Genomic DNA, 18,027 nt, shown 5'->3' with positions numbered 1-18,027 from the left:
TTGGCCGCCCACTGGAGTCACCCAGAAAGCTGTAAAAATACTGAGGTGTGGGTTAACCCCCAGATAGTTTGATCTAATGGTCTGGGGTATGGTCTGCTATCAGGAGTGTTAGACGGTCCCCACGTGATTCTAATGTGCAGCCAAGGCTGCGAACCTCAGGGAGAACTATAGAGGACACCTTGCTTTGCTGTTATCTCGTCCCTCTCACACTCTGGCTCTTTGTATGTGGAGGTTGGGGGTAGGAAGGAAGAGTAGGCAGACTTCTTGGGTTTGGTTTCTTGAGCATCCTGAAGTTCATATAATTTAATTCTGCCATAGAGCGGGACACAGTTTGAACACCTGTCACCTGACTTGTCTTTTCTTTCATTTCACAATCTGTATTATACAACCACTTAAATAATTTCTGTATGGAGTCTACATAAATGAAAGAATGGGGTGACCAGTGGAGGATATACTTCATGATATCCTGAATTCAGTAACATCCTCTCATCATTATTTTATTTTGTATTGCAATATCAGTGTGGCAATCTTTCAGTTGGTATAGAATACATTTTTTTTTAACCTTAAAAACTAGAGCTTGGTTACATATCTGTTCCACTTTCAAAAAATAAAAAAGAGAAGTGAGCTAGTTCGCTTCACCGGGAAGCAGAGTCATTTCCACTTAGTGACGATGCCCAGGGTGGCGGTCACGGTGGTCACGGCGGCTGTGCATCCGCTCTGCTGCTGGCTGTCAGGTTCACCTCACGCACCCCCCCCCCCTGCGCTTCCACTTACAAGGATTCCCGCAGGGTCCTTGCCAGATACACAACATATGAGTCCCAGATGTATTTGCATGGATATTGCCAATGATTACTTGGGACTGTGTACACTGTGCAGCTTATTATCTGGTAATTCTAGAAATTTCGGATTAAAAGTAAGTGAAATACGACAGCTTAGCTTCATCATTCACATGACCACTCCCATTTACCTCTTCTTAATGCTCCATGGTCTGAGCAGAGAAAGAGAAATGATGGGAGGGAGAACTCTCGGGAGAGTTTCCCCTGGGGCCACTTGAAAGGTAGAGAGAGCCTTGGCCAGCCAGCCTCACACCCCAGGTTCCACAGGCAGGTCACACACACCGTTCACGGTCATCCACACAGTTCACAGCCACACCTGGCCGGCCTCGCTCAGCCCTTCTGCTTGTAACGTACTGTCCTCGTTCTCTTGTATCTTCTGCACTTTTGCTTGCTGATGCTTCTCTCTCTTTACTCCCACATGATCCTTTCCACCTTTTCCTCTGCAGCTTCTTCTGTTTTTACCCTGAAATATGTCCAAATTTAGATAAGATACAATAAAATGAAGAATTTGCATCAGGCAGATGGATCTCCTGGGAAACAGCAGAGAAACAGATAAGTCTAGGTAGAGATGGGGGAAAGAAAATGGGTGGAGGACAGAGGAAAGATGGGGGAAGAAAATGGGTGGAGGACAGAGGGAATATCAAATCTACCAGCACCTGGTTTATGTGTGGCACTGTGTGGGTTACACAGCATTTTCACATTTGTGATTTCCTTTCTCTTCACACAAACACCTTGGGATAGACAGGGCAGCAGGCCTCTTTCTTGGCCTCTGGGAAAGGCAGGGCTGCAGAAGGGAGGGGCTCTTCCCAGACCCCATGGCTAACAGGGCAGCACCGAGTCTCAAGCCCCACTCTTCAGAATCCAAATCCTTTTCTTCATGATGCCATGGAGCTGTCCACGAAGTCCTCACACAACACAGGAATCACTCTGCACCTTCAGCAGGGTTCATGCTTCAACTCAATTACTTAAAGAGACTTCTGGTTCCGCCACAGCAGTGCTGGGCTCCTGAGGTTTTAAATGTCACTTCTATGTAAGAAGTGTAGGATGGCTCCTACAGGAAATCACCATTGACTAGCATGGATCTTAGCAAGTATCTCCTGAAAAAGTCCTGGTCTCTCCTAGTGTCTGAGGCTGCACAGTGTTAAGGGGTCCCATGTCTATTGGGTTAGGTTGCTGTTAGCCCACACACCGTGGGAGGAACTTGTAATGCTTCAGGAAAAGTCTGCCAGCTCCCCTCCTGTCCCTGCTCCTGTGACTCTGGCTCCTCTAATTTCCACTTTGGTTTTGTCTGCTTCCCGTTTTTTTCCTAACTCTCACCTCTGTCCCCTTGGTCCTCACTCCTGGTGACTGATTTGATCCTATTACCCACCTGGTTTTCCAGCTCCCCTTTGATGACATTTGATGCTCCTGGCACAATACTTGGGTCTGATCCCCATTGTTTTCAACTTCCTCCTCTTTTCCTATCATAGACTCCCTGCCTTCCCAGCTCATCCCTGACTTCCTCTCTGCCAATTCTCATCATATGAGGACTGAGCTAGGGTTGTCTTGGAGAAGTTGTGAGGGCAGACGGCCAAGCGTAGTTTGGTGCTGTCCCTCTTCCCCCTGCATCCAACCTCCTCTCCCCTGCTGCCCCCACTCTTGGGACACACTGCAGAAGACACCTGCACACATGTGGACTGAAGGATGTATACAGGGATGTCTGTTGCAGCATCTCAAGAAATACAAAAAAATGACCTAAATCTCCATTAATAGGAACAGGTTGTGATACTTTCAAATGATGGGAGGAAGACAGCTTTGTGTGTGCAGACATGGAAGAAGATCTGAGTCAAATTTTAAGTGAAAAAAAGCAAGAGACAGAACAATATTTAACTTTTTTTTGCTTCCATTTGTGTTAATAAAAGAAAACAGGAGAAGGTACTTGTACGTGGCTAGCGTTTCTGTGGAAGGCAGCAGAACAGTGGTTATCTCTGGGGAGGGTAACTGAGTAACTAGGGGAAGTGTGGTGGTGAAACTTCCCTGCTGAATTTAGTACCAGCTGTATCGCACCTATTCAAAGATTCTACTGACAAATGAGAGCTAGGCTTTGGAATCAACATGAAGATGTAGAAATAGATAGGAGCAAGGGGATCACTCCTGTGGTACAGATTAGAACATTAAGACATTAAAGGGGTAAATAATTTGTCCAAACTCCCACAATTATTAAGTGACAGAGCCATGACTAGAACCCTCACTGTCATTTGGCACCTATGTTTGAGGGAATGCAACTTCAAAACCCTATATGTCAGTAGAATTTACAACATAAATGACGGGGTTATCCTCCACGGCGAGATATTGGAGACTCGGTTTCTTCATCTGTAAAATGTGAACAAGAAAATTGTGAAGATTACATTAGGTAGTGCATGTTTATCCTAGCACCTGGCTTGTACGAAGCATCTCATCAGTGTCAGTTACTGTTGTTTATTATTTTGAATTGTTATGGAGTTGGTTGGGGCAGAGAGAGCTGTGAGGAAGGTTGTCATATGATGAAGGTTTGCAGAATAAAGAAGAGGGGAGGGAGATAGAATTGATTATCATTTACTTAAATAGTCATTGGAGAATTCCATTGAGTAAATGATGTTTAATGTGGAAAACATACTCAGAGAGGCCACTAAGAGCCACCTATGACCAGCATTGTCTCAACCAGACTGTGGCGCACTTCTTTGCATTTTTCTTTCATTCTCTGTTGTCAGAAAGCCCTCATTATTCTTGCTAGCTTATTCCCTTTCCTATTTTCTTTTCTTCTGGGGCCACGAGTCAAGTGGTGACTCAGAGTGCTAAGTGTTCTACTGGGAACTCGTTGGCCATCCTTGGAGAGGCGCTGAAAAGACCCTGCATCCTGGACAGCTTTGGTCACAGCTGCCTGGGCTGAGGAGCTTAGGGAGAACCGGGCAAAGTTAAAGTCTCTGGGAACGCTTCTCTGCTTCCTTCCCCTTTGGGCCGGAAAGCCGCCTCCTTATAAACTGATGGGCAAGAATATGAGGTCCTCTCTCTTGTTCACCCCCTCATGATTTGTAATTATTACATTCCAGCCAGGTTCTGCGATCAGCCCTCCTAGCTTCAAACCCTCACACCTCCATGATAGCTCTGTGATTGTGGGCAAGTTGTGTAACCTCTTTGAGCCAATTTCTAGCTGAAAAAAATGGTGAGGACAAAATGAGTTCCTTCAGGTAAAAGGCAGAGCGTGGGACTGGGCTCTTAGTAAATTTCTGATAAAGGCTAGCTTGAAATAGTAGCAGCAGCTACAGCAACAGCGAAAGGGATAAAAAGGGGATCTGAGTATTTGAGAAAGGTTACCGTGAGCACTGACCTCATGGAAAAGGGTCATTACCACCATTGCTCTTGTGTATGTGCCCTCCCTCATCCTGACTCCCCACCCCCTCATATTGTATGTTGGTGGTCTTCAGTGGCCTGGGCTTTAAGTAAGGAATGCTGTTTGGTCCTAGTAGTTCTGCAAGCAGGGTGACTTTAATGAAGGCATGTCCTGGTAGAGAAATATCTTTTCCTGACCCAAGATGATATGCTATAAACTGAAGTGTTTAACATGTGAGTGAATACAGTTTTGACTTATGTTATTTCACAGACATACCTATAGGACAAAGTCATTTAACCCAGAAGGAAGATGTCAATAAATGGTAGATTTAAAAAAAAATCCTGCTTTTGGTACATACAGGTGAGGAACCCCAGCAGTTTACCCAGCAGTTTGTAGTTGATTCTGATGGTCTGGGTTGGCATTTACTCAGGTAATGATCAAGTGGATTTCCTGTTCTTGGGAAAAACAAAAATGTTTATCTATATAACCAAAATAATTAGACTGTGATCAAACAAATAGCTTTATAAACCAAGTCAGAGGACTGCACTGGGACATAGGCATGCATCTAGATAAGGTATTACCATAAATTGGCTCTGCCAGTTACGGCCAGCTCAGTCATTCTGCGGAGCAGTGGCCTGACCTGTAGCAACAGGGCAGAGTTCAAAACAGCCAACTTCCCCATTTGCATATCACCTGAGAAAGAACTTTTACATAAATTATCTTGTTTGATAAGTTTTCTGTAGCCTACACTCATATTCTGTTTTGCTCAATGGGCCCCATCTGAATGATAGGCAACGGTATACCATGACAGGATGAAAACCTTTAGCCTGCCTTACCATGATCACCACATAGCCAGACGAGAAGAGGTTTTTCAGTTTATAGTCCTTTCCTGTCTTGTGATGAGCCACGGGATGCTTTCCCAACACAGTTTAAAGTTAAAACAGAATGAACTTGCTTATAGCTTATAAATAGGAAAAGTCCCAAAGATGCATTTTACTAAATAAATTTAAGTATTGATACAGATTTTTTTAGTCTCTAAATTCCCCTTGAGAGTTTCACTTTACAAATGAAATACATATTGTATTTTTATTTAGAATCCAGAAGGCTTTCTGTCAGATTATCTCAGAGGTAGACTCAGTTCTCCAGAATATGAGAGCTGATGCTGAACTCTAAGCAGCCACCCCAATTTCCAAGAATTCTTTTCCACTGATAGGTAACCTTTTATTAAAAATTAGGGCATGGTGCATTCCTTTATACCTAAAAGTGTTGGGTGGCAAGTATTTACCTTTCAGTATATATGAATTTTGATTTACTCAGCAATATTAGCCTGACCAGGCGGTGGTGCAATGGATAGAGCATCAACCTGGGATGGATGCTGAGGACCCAGGTTTGAAACTTGAGGTTGTTGGCTTGAGCGCAAGCTTACCAGCTTGAGCACAGGCTTGCCAGTTTGAGCATGGGATCATTGGCATGATCCCATGGTCACTGGCTTGAACCCAAAGGTTGCACCCCAAGGTCACTATCTTGAGGCCAAGGTTGCTGGGTTGAGCAAGGGGTCACTGGCTTGGCTGGAGCCCCCCACCTTGCAAATGCAAGTTGATGGTTCTCATCTCTCTCACCCTCTCTCTCTCTCTCTCGTTCACCCAACTAAACAAACAAACAACCAACAAAAGAACTAAAATGTTATTAAACTGTGATACCCTATGAGAGATGTATTGGAATATCACTCATGACATGGCAGAGCTTCTTAATGCCTTTGCTTAAACGTGTCTAAAGTATCAGTCAAGGTCTAAACTGCCTGCATTTGTGGGTGGTTTATCTTTGGGCTCTGATTCCCAGCTTGAGCTCTGTTTATGTTAAATCAATATTCTGTATCACAACGGACTGGAAGACCCAATACAGTGAGTCAAGTTGATCATTGAATGAATGTAGAATAAATTTAAAAATCATTGAAAACATAACATACTAGCTTTGTCTCCATGGCAATCTCAATTTTGTGTGTGTTCCCACAGGACATACTGAGGCGGCAGAAGAGTCAATAGAAGGGTCAGCAGATGCACCGCAGAGAGTGACCCCCACAGAGGAAGATCCTGCTATTATAAGCACAATTGCGGCAAGGACCCCAGAAACAGTAACTGTAAACACAACGTCTATCATCATTGAGGAGGAAGATACTCAGCTAGAGTTTATATTAATGGTTTTGATCCCGTTGGTTTTCTTGGCACTCCTACTCTTATCCGTGGTACTCATTGTAATAAAGTATAAAAGAAAAACAAACAAACAAGGTAAATAGTTTGTGTGTTCCCAATTCCAGACAATTGCTTCATGTGTCAATGAACAATCAATAAAACAAAATACTTTTTGTTTCTACACAGAGCCTTCTAGCCTGGGATCTCAGAGTGCTTTACAGACATGTGAGTATTATCCGAATGCTTGCCTGGAGTTGGGGTGGGCTAGGAGAAGGAACGGAGAGGTTTTAAGTTAAGCAACAAGGACTAAGTACAATAGTAAGTCATGAATGACATATTTCAATGAAATTTCCCAGAGTTTAAAATGCTATATTTCTTTCTTTTTTAAAAAAAGAGAATGTTTTCACCTGAATTGAAATTTAATATACACAGCAGCCAGCTCTTTACCTACTCCAGATGAAGAACCCGTATAATCTTGGTCAATTGGTCATTGTAACAAGTCCTTACTGTTGGAGGAAAGGTTAAGGCTAGTGAAGTAGTGGGTCAGATGGGTCAGGATGGGAGGGCAGAGACGTTGGGGTCATTCTAAAGAAGAGAATCCTTCCACCCATATTTTTGTCACAGATGTTATATTCTCCCTCACGCCACAACCCAATTTGATCTTGAAAAGGCCTGGGTGAAGCATTGTTCTTATTCACTCTGAGAGTCTTCAGTTCCAATTCTAGGAGCACCAAATACTAGGTTTTAGGGTAGTTCTGGGTCCAAAGCAAACTTGGATGCTTTTGTCTTGGGCTCATAAAAATGATTCCAATTACCCTGGCCGGTTGGCTCAGTGGTAGAGCATCGGCCTGGCGTGCAGAAGTCCCGGGTTCGATTCCCGGCCAGGGCACACAGGAGAAGCGCCCATCTGCTTCTCCACCCCTCCCCCTCTCCTTCCTCTCTGTCTCTCTCTTCCCCTCCCGCAGCCGAGGCTCCATTGGAGCAAAGATGGCCTGGGCGCTGGGGATGGCTCCTTGGCCTCTGCCCCAGGCCCTAGAGTGGCTCTGGTCGCAACAGAGCGACGCCCCGGAGGGGCAGAGCATCACCCCCTGGTGGGCGTGCCGGGTGGATCCCTGTCTCTCCGTCTCTCCTGGTTTCTAGCTTCAGAAAAAAAAAAAAATGATTCCAATTAGATGTTTAAGTTGAAGCTTGTAGTGACTCCAAAAATCACCCAAGGGATGAGAATTTCTGTAATAAGATACCTATTCATATGTGCATACACAACTCTCTGTAAGTCCCTCACACTCATTAACAGGGCACCTCTAACTTTGAGATCATGCCTCCGCCTGCAGGCTTGTGCCATGTCCTAGCACCAGGAGAAGCCTTTAGGCCAGGGGTCGGGAACCTATGGCTCGCAAGCCAGATGTGGCTCTTTTGATGGCTGCATCTGGCTTGCAGACAAATCTTTAATAAAAAAATAATGACGTTAAAAATATAAAACATTCTCATGTATTACAATCCATTCATTTCCTACCGCTCATGTTCATGGTTGCGGGTGGCTGGAGCCAATCACAGCTGTCCTCCGGGACAACACCAAATTTTTATTGGATAATGCTTAACGTACACGGGTCGTTGTATGGCTCTCATGAAATTACATTTTAAAATATGTGGCGTTCATGGCTCTCTCAGTGAAAAAGATTCCCAACCCCTGCTTTAGGCTCTCAGGAGGAACTGCAGAAAGTCATTTTCCATTATGCTCTCAGGTACAGCGACTGCGAGCTGGGGAAGAAGCGCTGAAGTGCATTACCTTTCACGACAGGGGCTGATATGATAGATTTCAGGGAAGTAAGAAATATGCATGTTTCTCCATCGCTTGAAATTTCAGGGTGATCTAATGACTGTGGTCATATGGGAGCTCCTTGGTAAGCTAAAGAAAAAGAAAAAGCAACCAGAGGTGCCTGAACCTCATTTTTTTAAGTGGAGAAAGTAAGAATTCGCTGCCCAAGCCACAGAGAGCCCCATAGCTGGTCTTACCGAATGGGGTCATGGGATTGGTGGGAAATTTCTTTTGGGGGGGTAATCCAGTAAATGGTCATGTTCTTAGGCTCTAAATCCAGAAAGGGATTTTTTATTGAACTTTCATATGTGAATTTCAAAGTTCAGAAGCCCTCCTAAGTGAGAACCAGCCTCCTCAGACACGACCCAAGCATCCTGCTCGGCAGCCACGCTCGAAGAATTTGCTGTCCCCAGAGCTTGGCTTGCACTTTCAGGATTCCTCCATGTCTGGTTGACACTATTGCTTCTGTCTGGGATTTCTCCCTTGTCTGCCTTCGCATGTGGCAGCCCCACTCTCCGATGCCCTGTTCTAAAGTTCTCATGAAGCCTTGCACAATCACTCGTTGGGCAAAATTACTCACCACCTCTGCTGTGCTCTTAGGCTGTGGTCACACTCACTGTGCGCACGTTGGTGACTTGCATTTTTTTTTTTTGTCTCTTTCTTAAGAGGTTATGTCCTCTTTCAGGTCTGAGAGAGCCAAGAATTTGTCTAATTTATCGTGTTTACCAGTGTGGCATGGAGGTTGCAAATACAGACTCTGGAACCACACTGCCTAGTTAGTCTTTGCATTCCCTAGTTCTGTGACCTCTCCAATCAGCTTTCTCATCTGTAACCTGGGCAAATTCAAAACCCACTTCTTAGAGTTGTTGTGAGAATTAAATGGATTCATCAGTGGAAATCACGTAGAAGAAAATAACACCTGGCATATTGTGTCAACTTATTAGTATTACTCCTCCCACCTGACATAGTGTCTAACCCAACACACAGATTAGCTGCTTCATAAATATTTGTTGAATAAATGAACCAATGTTAGAAATTATTTTAAAGGACACCTATTCTCAGAGATTAAAAACAAAATTTTTACACATCAATTGGCACATTCTTTTTGGTTTAAATATGCCTCACTTTAAGAGAACATAATATAGAAAACTTAGAATTTCAAAGCAGAGGCTTATCACAAAAGTTCTTGATAGAGAGAGCTTTATTTGAATAATTACTTTTACTATTCACTCCTTTAATGTAGATACAGCAGTTAACTGCTTAACAGTTGCATAGCTCTTCAGATAACCTGAATGCTAAAGGGTTAATGACCATTCTCCACTGAATTTCACTCATTGATATTTAACATTATAAGCAAGCCAGTAAAAGGAGAATATTTAAATTAACAAAATCTGATTTAAGTACATTTTTTTCCAGGAAAAATTAAACTTTCTGTGTCAGTATTTTTGTTTTATAGGAGGATGATGTCCCCTCATAGTTAGAAATAGATACGTTGTCTCCTGCCCCACGGGAATAGAGCCCAGTATAGTCTAGAGCAGAAAATAAGTCTTTAAATTTGACAACTGGGTCTCAAGGATTTGGCCAACGTTTTTAGGAAGAAGGCTTCGTGCATTTGGGAATTACTTTTTCTCTTTGGGCCTGCCCCATTCATGTCCAGAAAAAGGGTAACACTGTGTAGGAACTTGATGTCTATTGTCATTCTCCCCACAGCTGCAGGCATTGACTTTGCAGTTGTTATTATTTAACGTTTATTAAGTGTCTCGGTGTGCTCTGTCTGACAGAGCTGCAGGGGAAACAGCTGGCAGTAAACCATCACTTTAAACAGGCTGCGGCTACATGACACCTGGCTCTGCTCAGTAAATCTCTCGAAAGATACTGTCTCTCTTGCTCACTGTTCAGCATGGAAACAACATAAGCAAGCCAGCCTCCTGGTGGGCTCCCACCTCCCCACCCTCGCACCCCAGCAATCCCCCCATCCAGGCACAGAATAGCTGGGGGGCGGGGAGGAATGTAAGAATGGAAGAGGAGGACAAAGTGGGTAGAAGAATGTGAAATGGAAGGGCTGTGGGAGGAGAAATGGAAGCAAGTGTGGGTGAGGGGCTGTGTAAGAGCTGCATTTGCCTCCGGTTGCAAGGGTGTAGGTGGCTATTAATAACGAGATACCGGCCAGGTGGAGGGGAGGGGGAGGGGCAGGGCCTGATTGCTGAGGCCGGGTAATTGCTCTCCCTCTTGGTTTAATGCTCCGCTCTGCTGCGCTCTCCCAGATGTTTTCCTGTTGCCATGGCGGCTGGAGCGGAGGGTAATGGTCCTGGAGCAGGAGATGAGGCTACAGAAAGCTTTTTGCTCTGTTTGAATACTGATTACAGGAACTTCACATTTGGTGCATCTGGAGCACTTTGGTAATGGGGTTTTAAACTTTTCCATCATCTGCAAATAGGGCTAGCTTTTGCTCACTGTGAAGCCTGCAGGCAGGCTCAGATTATAGAGATAAATCCATGCCCTGGACAGTGGGGCTCTGGGGACACTTGCTCCCTGCGAAATTAGCGGGGGGTTATTAAGCAGGGAAAGGGGGCCAGGGAGGAGAAGGGAATGTCAAAAGAGGGGATTTTTATGGGTTACCTGTAGGGGGGGGGTTCAGGAAACAGCATGTAAAATTTAGATGAAAAATGTATCTATATATAGAATATAAGACGAACATACTCCTCTTCCCCCAAAGTTTTGAGGAGTCAGGCCTCTGCAGGAAACCTCAGATTTATTTTGGTGGTGGTGGGGGGAGGAGCACGGGAGGACGTAACCTACAACCCCTGGAAGGTAAGCGGTGATGGCATGAAACTTACATCTGTGCCCAGTGTTCTTGGATTAGCAGTGCCATTCAAGCTTGCCAGCCTACAGGAAATGACAGCGGGTCTCAGCTGCTGCCAGGGGCTCCATTCCAGGTGCCTGCTGGTTATGTCCTCTTGCTGGGGACCTGCATTTCTGCAGGCCAGACAAAAATGAGGCCTCTGATTGCCAAGGATCGGAGTGTCAAACTACTTGGTGGACTTCTACAAAGGGATTGGCTACTTACTGGTTTTCACATCATGAAAAGTGCAGCAGGCCTATGCAGATCACTCGCTTGACATCACTGCCTCGTTTCTCTGGATGCATTGAGCCCCTTGCCATACGGGACGGAGCCTGAACTCGGACACTGGGCTTTCGTTGCTGCCACATGTTCCTCTGGAGTTTGATCTGCATTAGGGCCACTTTGCTGTCATCTCACTCTTACCTCAAAAAAGAGCAGGGAAAAGCAGGCTTGTTGGAAGTTTCACTATTAGGATAATGCTGAGTCCAAAACACGGGCCGTAAATTGAACACCAGTGCTGGGACAATCCAGATCAGCATCTATGAGTTTATTCAGTGAATGAATACTGTGTGTTTGCCAGGTACTGTGCCAGATGGATGAGAAGCGAGGGGTGCTATGACAAACAGCACAGACGTGCCCCTGCTCCCGTGGAGCTATGGTCTAGTGGAAGAGACAGGTGCAGAAGAGACAGATGAACTGAGCAATGACAAATGGAGGCACATGGTATAAAGGAAGTGAGCATGGTGCCAAGCTGGGGAACAGTTGGGAAGAGGTGCCCCACTTCAGACAGAGGAGTTGGGGGGGCCTCCCTGAAGAGAGCCTGTAAGTTGAAAACAGAGGGAGGGGTCCAGCCGTGCAAAGAGCAGGTGCAGGGAGAGTACTCCGAGGGGAGCTCTGGATGGAGGACCTGCCATCCTACAAAGGGACAGTCACCGTGTTCGGTTTGGTGTGTTACAGGAGATGAAAAGCAACACTTTGAACTGGGACATTTTGGAGCAGGGAGGCAAGCAGCAAGCCCCCTTCTCAGACCCTTTTCTTCTTTGCTTTCCACTGTTTTTCGTGTTTTGTGGAGAAAACAAACAAAGAAGGGTGAATGCTGGAGCCGAAGCGGGCGCTCTCAGAGCACCATTGTATCTAAAAACAGATTTTGCAAGGATTGGAGCCTCATGCAATATGGCAATCAGCATGTGCTTGACTTAGAGGTTCATTGTTGCTCCTTTGAAAACGCAATTTACTTAAAGCCATTTTGTTCTCTTTGTAAAGCATGATTTAGCTGTGGTTGAAATGAAAAGCTATGCAGACAAAGCTAACATGACCTTTATATTCTTTCTCTTTTAGATGAACTGGGAAGCGACAACCTGAAACTGTAAGTCTTCCCCGCTCCCTGCAATCCAGCTCAGTGTGAACAAGGATGTTAGAGAGAGGAGCAGATTAGAGAGCCATCTGCCTTTACAAGAGTGTTTGTTCTTTGCGGGAACCTCTTGCTTCCTGGGCCCCAGGAGACAGCCACTCATTGCTTATAGTCTACTGAAGGATGTCCATGTCCTCAAACCTCCATCCAGAGGGGATCTGGCCTGAGGACAGGGTCCTCTCTTTAGAAAAGAATCATTTTCTGACTCCTGCTACCAATTCCAAATGCATAATAGTTAAATATATTCTGACCCTGGGTGTTTTCAAAGACATCAGTTCATTTTCTTTTTTTCTTCTTCTTCTTTTTTGTATTTTTCCAAAGCCAGAAACAGGGAGGCAGTCAGACAGACTCCTGTATGCACCCGGCCGGGATCCACCCGGCACGCCCACCAGGGGGTGATGCTCTGTCCATCTGGGGCATTACTCTGTTGCGACCAGAGCCATTCTAGTGCCTGAGGCAGAGGCCATGGAGCCATCCTCAGCACCCGGGCCAACTTTGCTCCAATGGAGCCTTGGCTGTGGGAGGGGAAGAGAGAGACAGAGAGGAAGGAGTGGGAGAGGGATGGAGAAGTAGATGGGGCCAGGAATCGAACCCAGGACTCCTGCACGCCAGGCCGACGCTCTACCACTGAGCCAACTGGCCAGGGCCAAAGACATCAGTTCATTTATTTGGATTAAGAATTTTATCACCAGGGAAGATACTTTGGTTGGCATTCAGGGATGAAAGCCTTGGTTAAAAAGAAAAAAGAAAAAGAAGAGAAAAGAGGAAGGAAGGAAGGAAGGAAGGAAGGAAGGAAGGAAGGAAGGAAGGAAGGAAGGAAGGAAGGAAAGAAGGGGGGAGAGGGAAGAAAGGAAGGAGGGGAGAGGGAGGGAGGGAGAGAGAGAGGAAGAGAGAGAGTGAGAGAGAAAGAAAGAAAGAAAGAAAGAAAGAAAGAAAGAAAGAGAAAGAAAGAGAAAGAAAGAAAGAAAGAAAGAAAGAAAGAAAGAAAGAAAGAAAGAAAGAAAGAAAGAAAGAAAAAAAGAAAGAAAGGAAAAGAAAAGAAAGAAAACAGAGGGGAGAGAAAGAAAAGTCAGAGGGAGGGGAGGAGAAGGAGGGAAATGGAAGATTCACCCCAGAAGAATATTCTAGAGCAGGGCCTCCCTCCTCCTGCCCCCCACCTGCAGCCGTATTGAGACACTAGGCCCCAGTTCCTCTGCAAGGTGTAGCTCCTTCACAGCTGTTCAGAGCTGGTGGCCCCCTGCCCCAAACCCACTGCCGTTAACCAGGGGCTTCTTTCCCCTAAACTCTGACCAGTGAGGGTGGTGGATTTCTGAAAGCAACTGCTCCCTTTCTCCAGGACAGAAAAGCGTGGGAATTGAAGGGAGAGCTGATGCAAGTTGTCAGTTGACTGTGGCTTCTCGACTTGGACTTGGGGGCTCTGATCAAAACCCCAAAGAAAGGGAAGTGAAATTAAGCAAGGCGAAAATGCTAAATGTGGCAACTCCCTGGAGGAGCGTCTACCTCACGGTGGCAGCGCTGTGTGTTTGACTTTCCGGGGAGCAGAGGCCCCTGGGCTCCCTTTCTGCCCAGGTGCTGGCTGGTGCCTACTCCATTTTTGGATCAGTGATGGGTGAAAGCTGGTTTGTTTGTTTGCTTTTCTCCCTATTAGAGTTTGGTACACTTGAACAGGGTGCACAGTCTACCGTGGATGGTTAGCCACGGAATCAAGTTCATCTTCCTCAGGGTCAGCATCATGGGCTCCCCCACAGAAATTCAGTACGCCCCACTTTTTTTTTCTTTCAACACGTTTTTGCTCTCTTTCTAGCCCTATTTTTGAGGAAGACACGCCCTCTGTTATGGAAATAGAAATGGAAGAGCTTGATAAATGGATGAACAGCATGAACAGAAATGGTACGCAGTAACGTTGTTTTTCCCTGTCCTCTCTAGTAAGGGAAGACTGCAACAGCATTCTAAATCCCGCAGAGATTCTGCAGTGTGACAGTGTGAGCCATGGCCACATCAACTCTAGAACATACAGACAGTGCCTTGGGTCTGGCCATCCTTAAATTTTCAGTTTAATTATTGTATCGTTGCCACCCTTGTTTTTCTTTTATACAAGTTTTTCAAATAGTTGTTTTTTCAAACAAGGAAATCTGAGTCTAGATAATCTGGAAAATGTTAGCATCTGGCATCACCTTATATTTAGAGATTTGTGATTTTAATCTGCGTATGGTTATAAACTTTATCAAATATAGTTGACGTAGATCAGTGCTGTCCAATATAATAGATACTAGCCATATGTCGATATTTAAAAATTTTAAAAGAAAATTTAAAATATTGTTCCTCAACCACTCTAGCCACATTTTCAGTGCTCAGTGGCCACTTGTGGCTTGTGCTACTGTATTTTTTTTTTTTAATTTTATTTAGAAAATTACATTTAACAGGGTGACATTGATCAATAAGAGGACATAGGTTTCAGGTAAGCATTTCTATAGCATTGAACTGCCGATTATGTTGTGTACACATCACCCAAAGTCAAATCATTTTCCGTCACCTTATATTTGCCCCTCTTTACATTCTTCCTCCCCCACCCCTTCCCCATTCACTCAAGTCCCCTACCCCCTCACCTACATTCCCTTCCCCCTGGTAACCACTTCACTTCTATCTATGTCCATAAGTCTCAGTTTTATATCCCACATATGTGTGAAATTATATAGTTCTTAGCTTTTTCTGATTTACTTATTTCACTCAAAATAATGTTCTCAAGGTTCATCCATGTTATTGTAATGTCCCTATGTCATTGTTTTTTTATGACTGAGTAGTATTCCATTGTATATATGTACACATCTTCTTTATCCAGTCCTCTATCTAGGGACATTTTGGTTGTTTCCATGTCACTGTGAACAATGCTGCAATGAACATGGGGCCGCATGTGTCTTTACGTACCAGTGTTTTCCAGTTTTGGGGGTAGATACACAGTAGAGGGATTGCTGGGTCATATGGTAATTCTATTCTTCATTTTTTGAGGAACTACCATACTTTGTTCCATAATGGTTGTACTAATTTGCATTCCCACCAGCAGTGAATGAGGGTTCCTTTTTCTCTACAGCCTCTCCAACACTTGTTATTACCCGTCTTGTTATTAATAGGCGATCTAACAGGTGTGAGGTAATATCTCACTGTAGTTTTGATTTGCATTTCTTGAATAGCTAATGAAGATGAGCATCTTTTTATATATCTGTTGGCCATTTGTATGGCTTCTTGGGAGAGTATCTGTTTAGGTCCTTTCCCCATTTCTTAATTGGATTGTTTGCTTGTTTGTTGCTGAACTTTGTGAGTTCTTTATATATTTTGGATATTAACCCCTTATCAGAGCTGTTGTTTGCAAATATCATCTCCCATTTAGATTGCTGCCTATTTGTTTTGTTGTCAGTTATTTTGGTGTGCAGAAGCTTTTTAGTTTGATATAGTCCCATTTATTTATTTTTGCCTTTACTTATGAACAAATTCATAAATTGTTCTCTATGGTCAAGGTCCAGGAGCTTAGTACCTGTTTTCTTCTATGTAATTTATTGTTTTGGATCTTATATTTAGGTCTTTGATCCATTTTGAATTAATTTTTGTCCTGGCTGGTTGGCTTAGTGGTAGACTGTCAGCCCAGCGTGTGGAAGTCCCGGGTTTGATTCCTGGTCAGGGCACACAGGAGAAATGACCATCTGCTTCTCCACCCCTCCCCCTTCTCTCTCTCTCTCTCTCTCTCTCTTTCTCTCTCTTTCTCTTCACCTCCCACAGCCATGGCTCTAATGATTTGAGCAATTTGGAATTTGGTTCCAGTCACTGAGGATGGCTCCATGGCCTCACTTCAGGCACTAAAATAGTTCTGTTCAGAGCAACAAGGCAGCAGCCCCAGATGAGCAGAGCATTGCCCCCTGCTGGGCTTTCCAGGTTGGTCCCAGTTGGGGTGCATGTGGGAGTCTGTCTCTCTGCTTCCCTGCCTCTCACTTAATTAAAAAAAAAAAAAGAACTTTTGTGCGGGGGCATAGTTTAGCTTCATTCTTTTGCATATAGCTTTCCAATTTTCCCAGCACCATTTATTGAAGAGGCTTTCTTTTCTCCATTTGTGTTTTTGGCTCCTTTGTCAAAGATGAGTTGTCCATATATATGTGGTTTTATTTCTGGGCTAACGATTTTGTTCCATTGGTATCATGCTGTCAATACCATGCTGTTTTGATTATTGTGGCTCTGTAGTATGATTTGAAGTTAGGTAGTGTGATACCTCCAGTTTCATTCTTTTTCCTCAGGATTGCTTTGGCTATTTGGTGTGTGTGTGTGTGTGTGTGTGTGTGTGTGTGTGTGTGTGTGTGTGTGTGTGTGTGTGTGTGTGTTTCAGAGACAGAGAGAGACAGAGAGAGGGACAGACAGACAGGAAGAGAGAGAGATGAAAAGTATCAATTCTTTGTTGCGGCACCTTAGTTTTTTATTGATTGCTTTCTCATATGTGTCTTGACAGGGGGCCACTGCAGACTAAGTGACCCCTTACTCAAACCAGCAACCTTGGGCTTAAGCTGGTGAGCCTTGCTTAAGCCAGATGAGCCTGCGCTGAAGCTGGTGACCTCGGGGTTTCAAACCTGGGTCCTCCGCATCCCAGTTCAATGCTCTATCCACTGTGCCACCACCTGGTCAGGCCCAATATTCATGTTTTTTTATAGTTCTGTACAAACCTGGTAATTTTTGTTCTATTTCTTTAAAAAATGACATTGGGATTTTGATTTGGATTGCATTAAATTTGTATAGTGCTTTGGGTAATATGGCCATTTCAACTATGTTGATTTATCCACTCCATGAACATGGAATATTTTTCCATTTCACTGTGTCGTTTTCAATTTCTTTCAATAATGTTTTGTACTTTTCAGTATATAGGTCCTTTACATCCTTTAAGTTTATTCCTAGATATTTTATTTATTTATTTATTTGTAATTGTAAAAGAAATTGTTTTTTTGAGTTCATTTTCTGAAGTTTCATCATTGGCATATAGAAAAGCAATAGACTTTGTATATTGATTTTGTATCCTGCAACTTTACTGTATTGGTTTATTGTTTCTAATAGTTTTTTTTGGTGGAATCTTTGGGGTTTTCTATATACAAGATCATGTCATCTGCAAAAAGTGATACTTTATTTCTTTTTTGACATGGGTGCCTTCTACTTCTTGCTCTTGCCTGCTCACTCTAGCTAATACTTCCAGAACTATGTTGAATAAGAGTGGAGAGAATGGACAGCTTTGTATTGTTCCTGACTTTAGAGGGAAACCTTCATTTTTTCACCATTTAGTATATTAGCTGATGGTTTGTCATATATGGCCTTTATTATGTTGAGGTACTTTTCTTCTATTCCAATTGTATTGAGTATTTTAAACATAAATGAATGTTGTATCTTTTCAAATGCATTTTCTGCATCTATTGATAGGATCATATGGTTTTTGTTCTTTGTTTTATTGATGTGGTGTATTGTGTTGATTGATTTGTTTGTTGAACCATCTTTGTACTCCTGGAATGAATCCCACTTGATCGTGATGTATTATTTTTTTAATATGTTGTTGTATTTGATT

The 18,027-nt window shown here is 43.8% G+C and overlaps 1 protein-coding gene across 3 annotated transcripts in view; it reads left to right on the top strand.

The window, feature by feature from the left end:
- The window catches only part of TMEM154 (transmembrane protein 154), a 77,497-nt gene that overhangs the window by 12,850 nt on the left and 46,620 nt on the right, over positions 1-18,027 (top strand). For all 3 annotated transcript variants that reach the window (XM_066386553.1, XM_066386549.1, XM_066386551.1), the window contains exons 2-5: positions 6,198-6,470; positions 6,561-6,599; positions 12,371-12,398; positions 14,248-14,333. In XM_066386553.1, the coding sequence (XP_066242650.1) occupies positions 6,198-6,470; positions 6,561-6,599; positions 12,371-12,398; positions 14,248-14,333 (426 nt within the window). The remainder of the gene's footprint in view (positions 1-6,197; positions 6,471-6,560; positions 6,600-12,370; positions 12,399-14,247; positions 14,334-18,027) is intronic.

Source organism: Saccopteryx leptura, chromosome 1, assembly GCF_036850995.1.
Source record: "Saccopteryx leptura isolate mSacLep1 chromosome 1, mSacLep1_pri_phased_curated, whole genome shotgun sequence".
In the NCBI taxonomy this organism is placed as follows: Eukaryota; Metazoa; Chordata; class Mammalia; order Chiroptera; family Emballonuridae; genus Saccopteryx; species Saccopteryx leptura.
The sequence above is the reverse complement of the archived record's forward strand: the minus strand, read 5'-3'. Positions and strand labels throughout refer to the sequence as shown.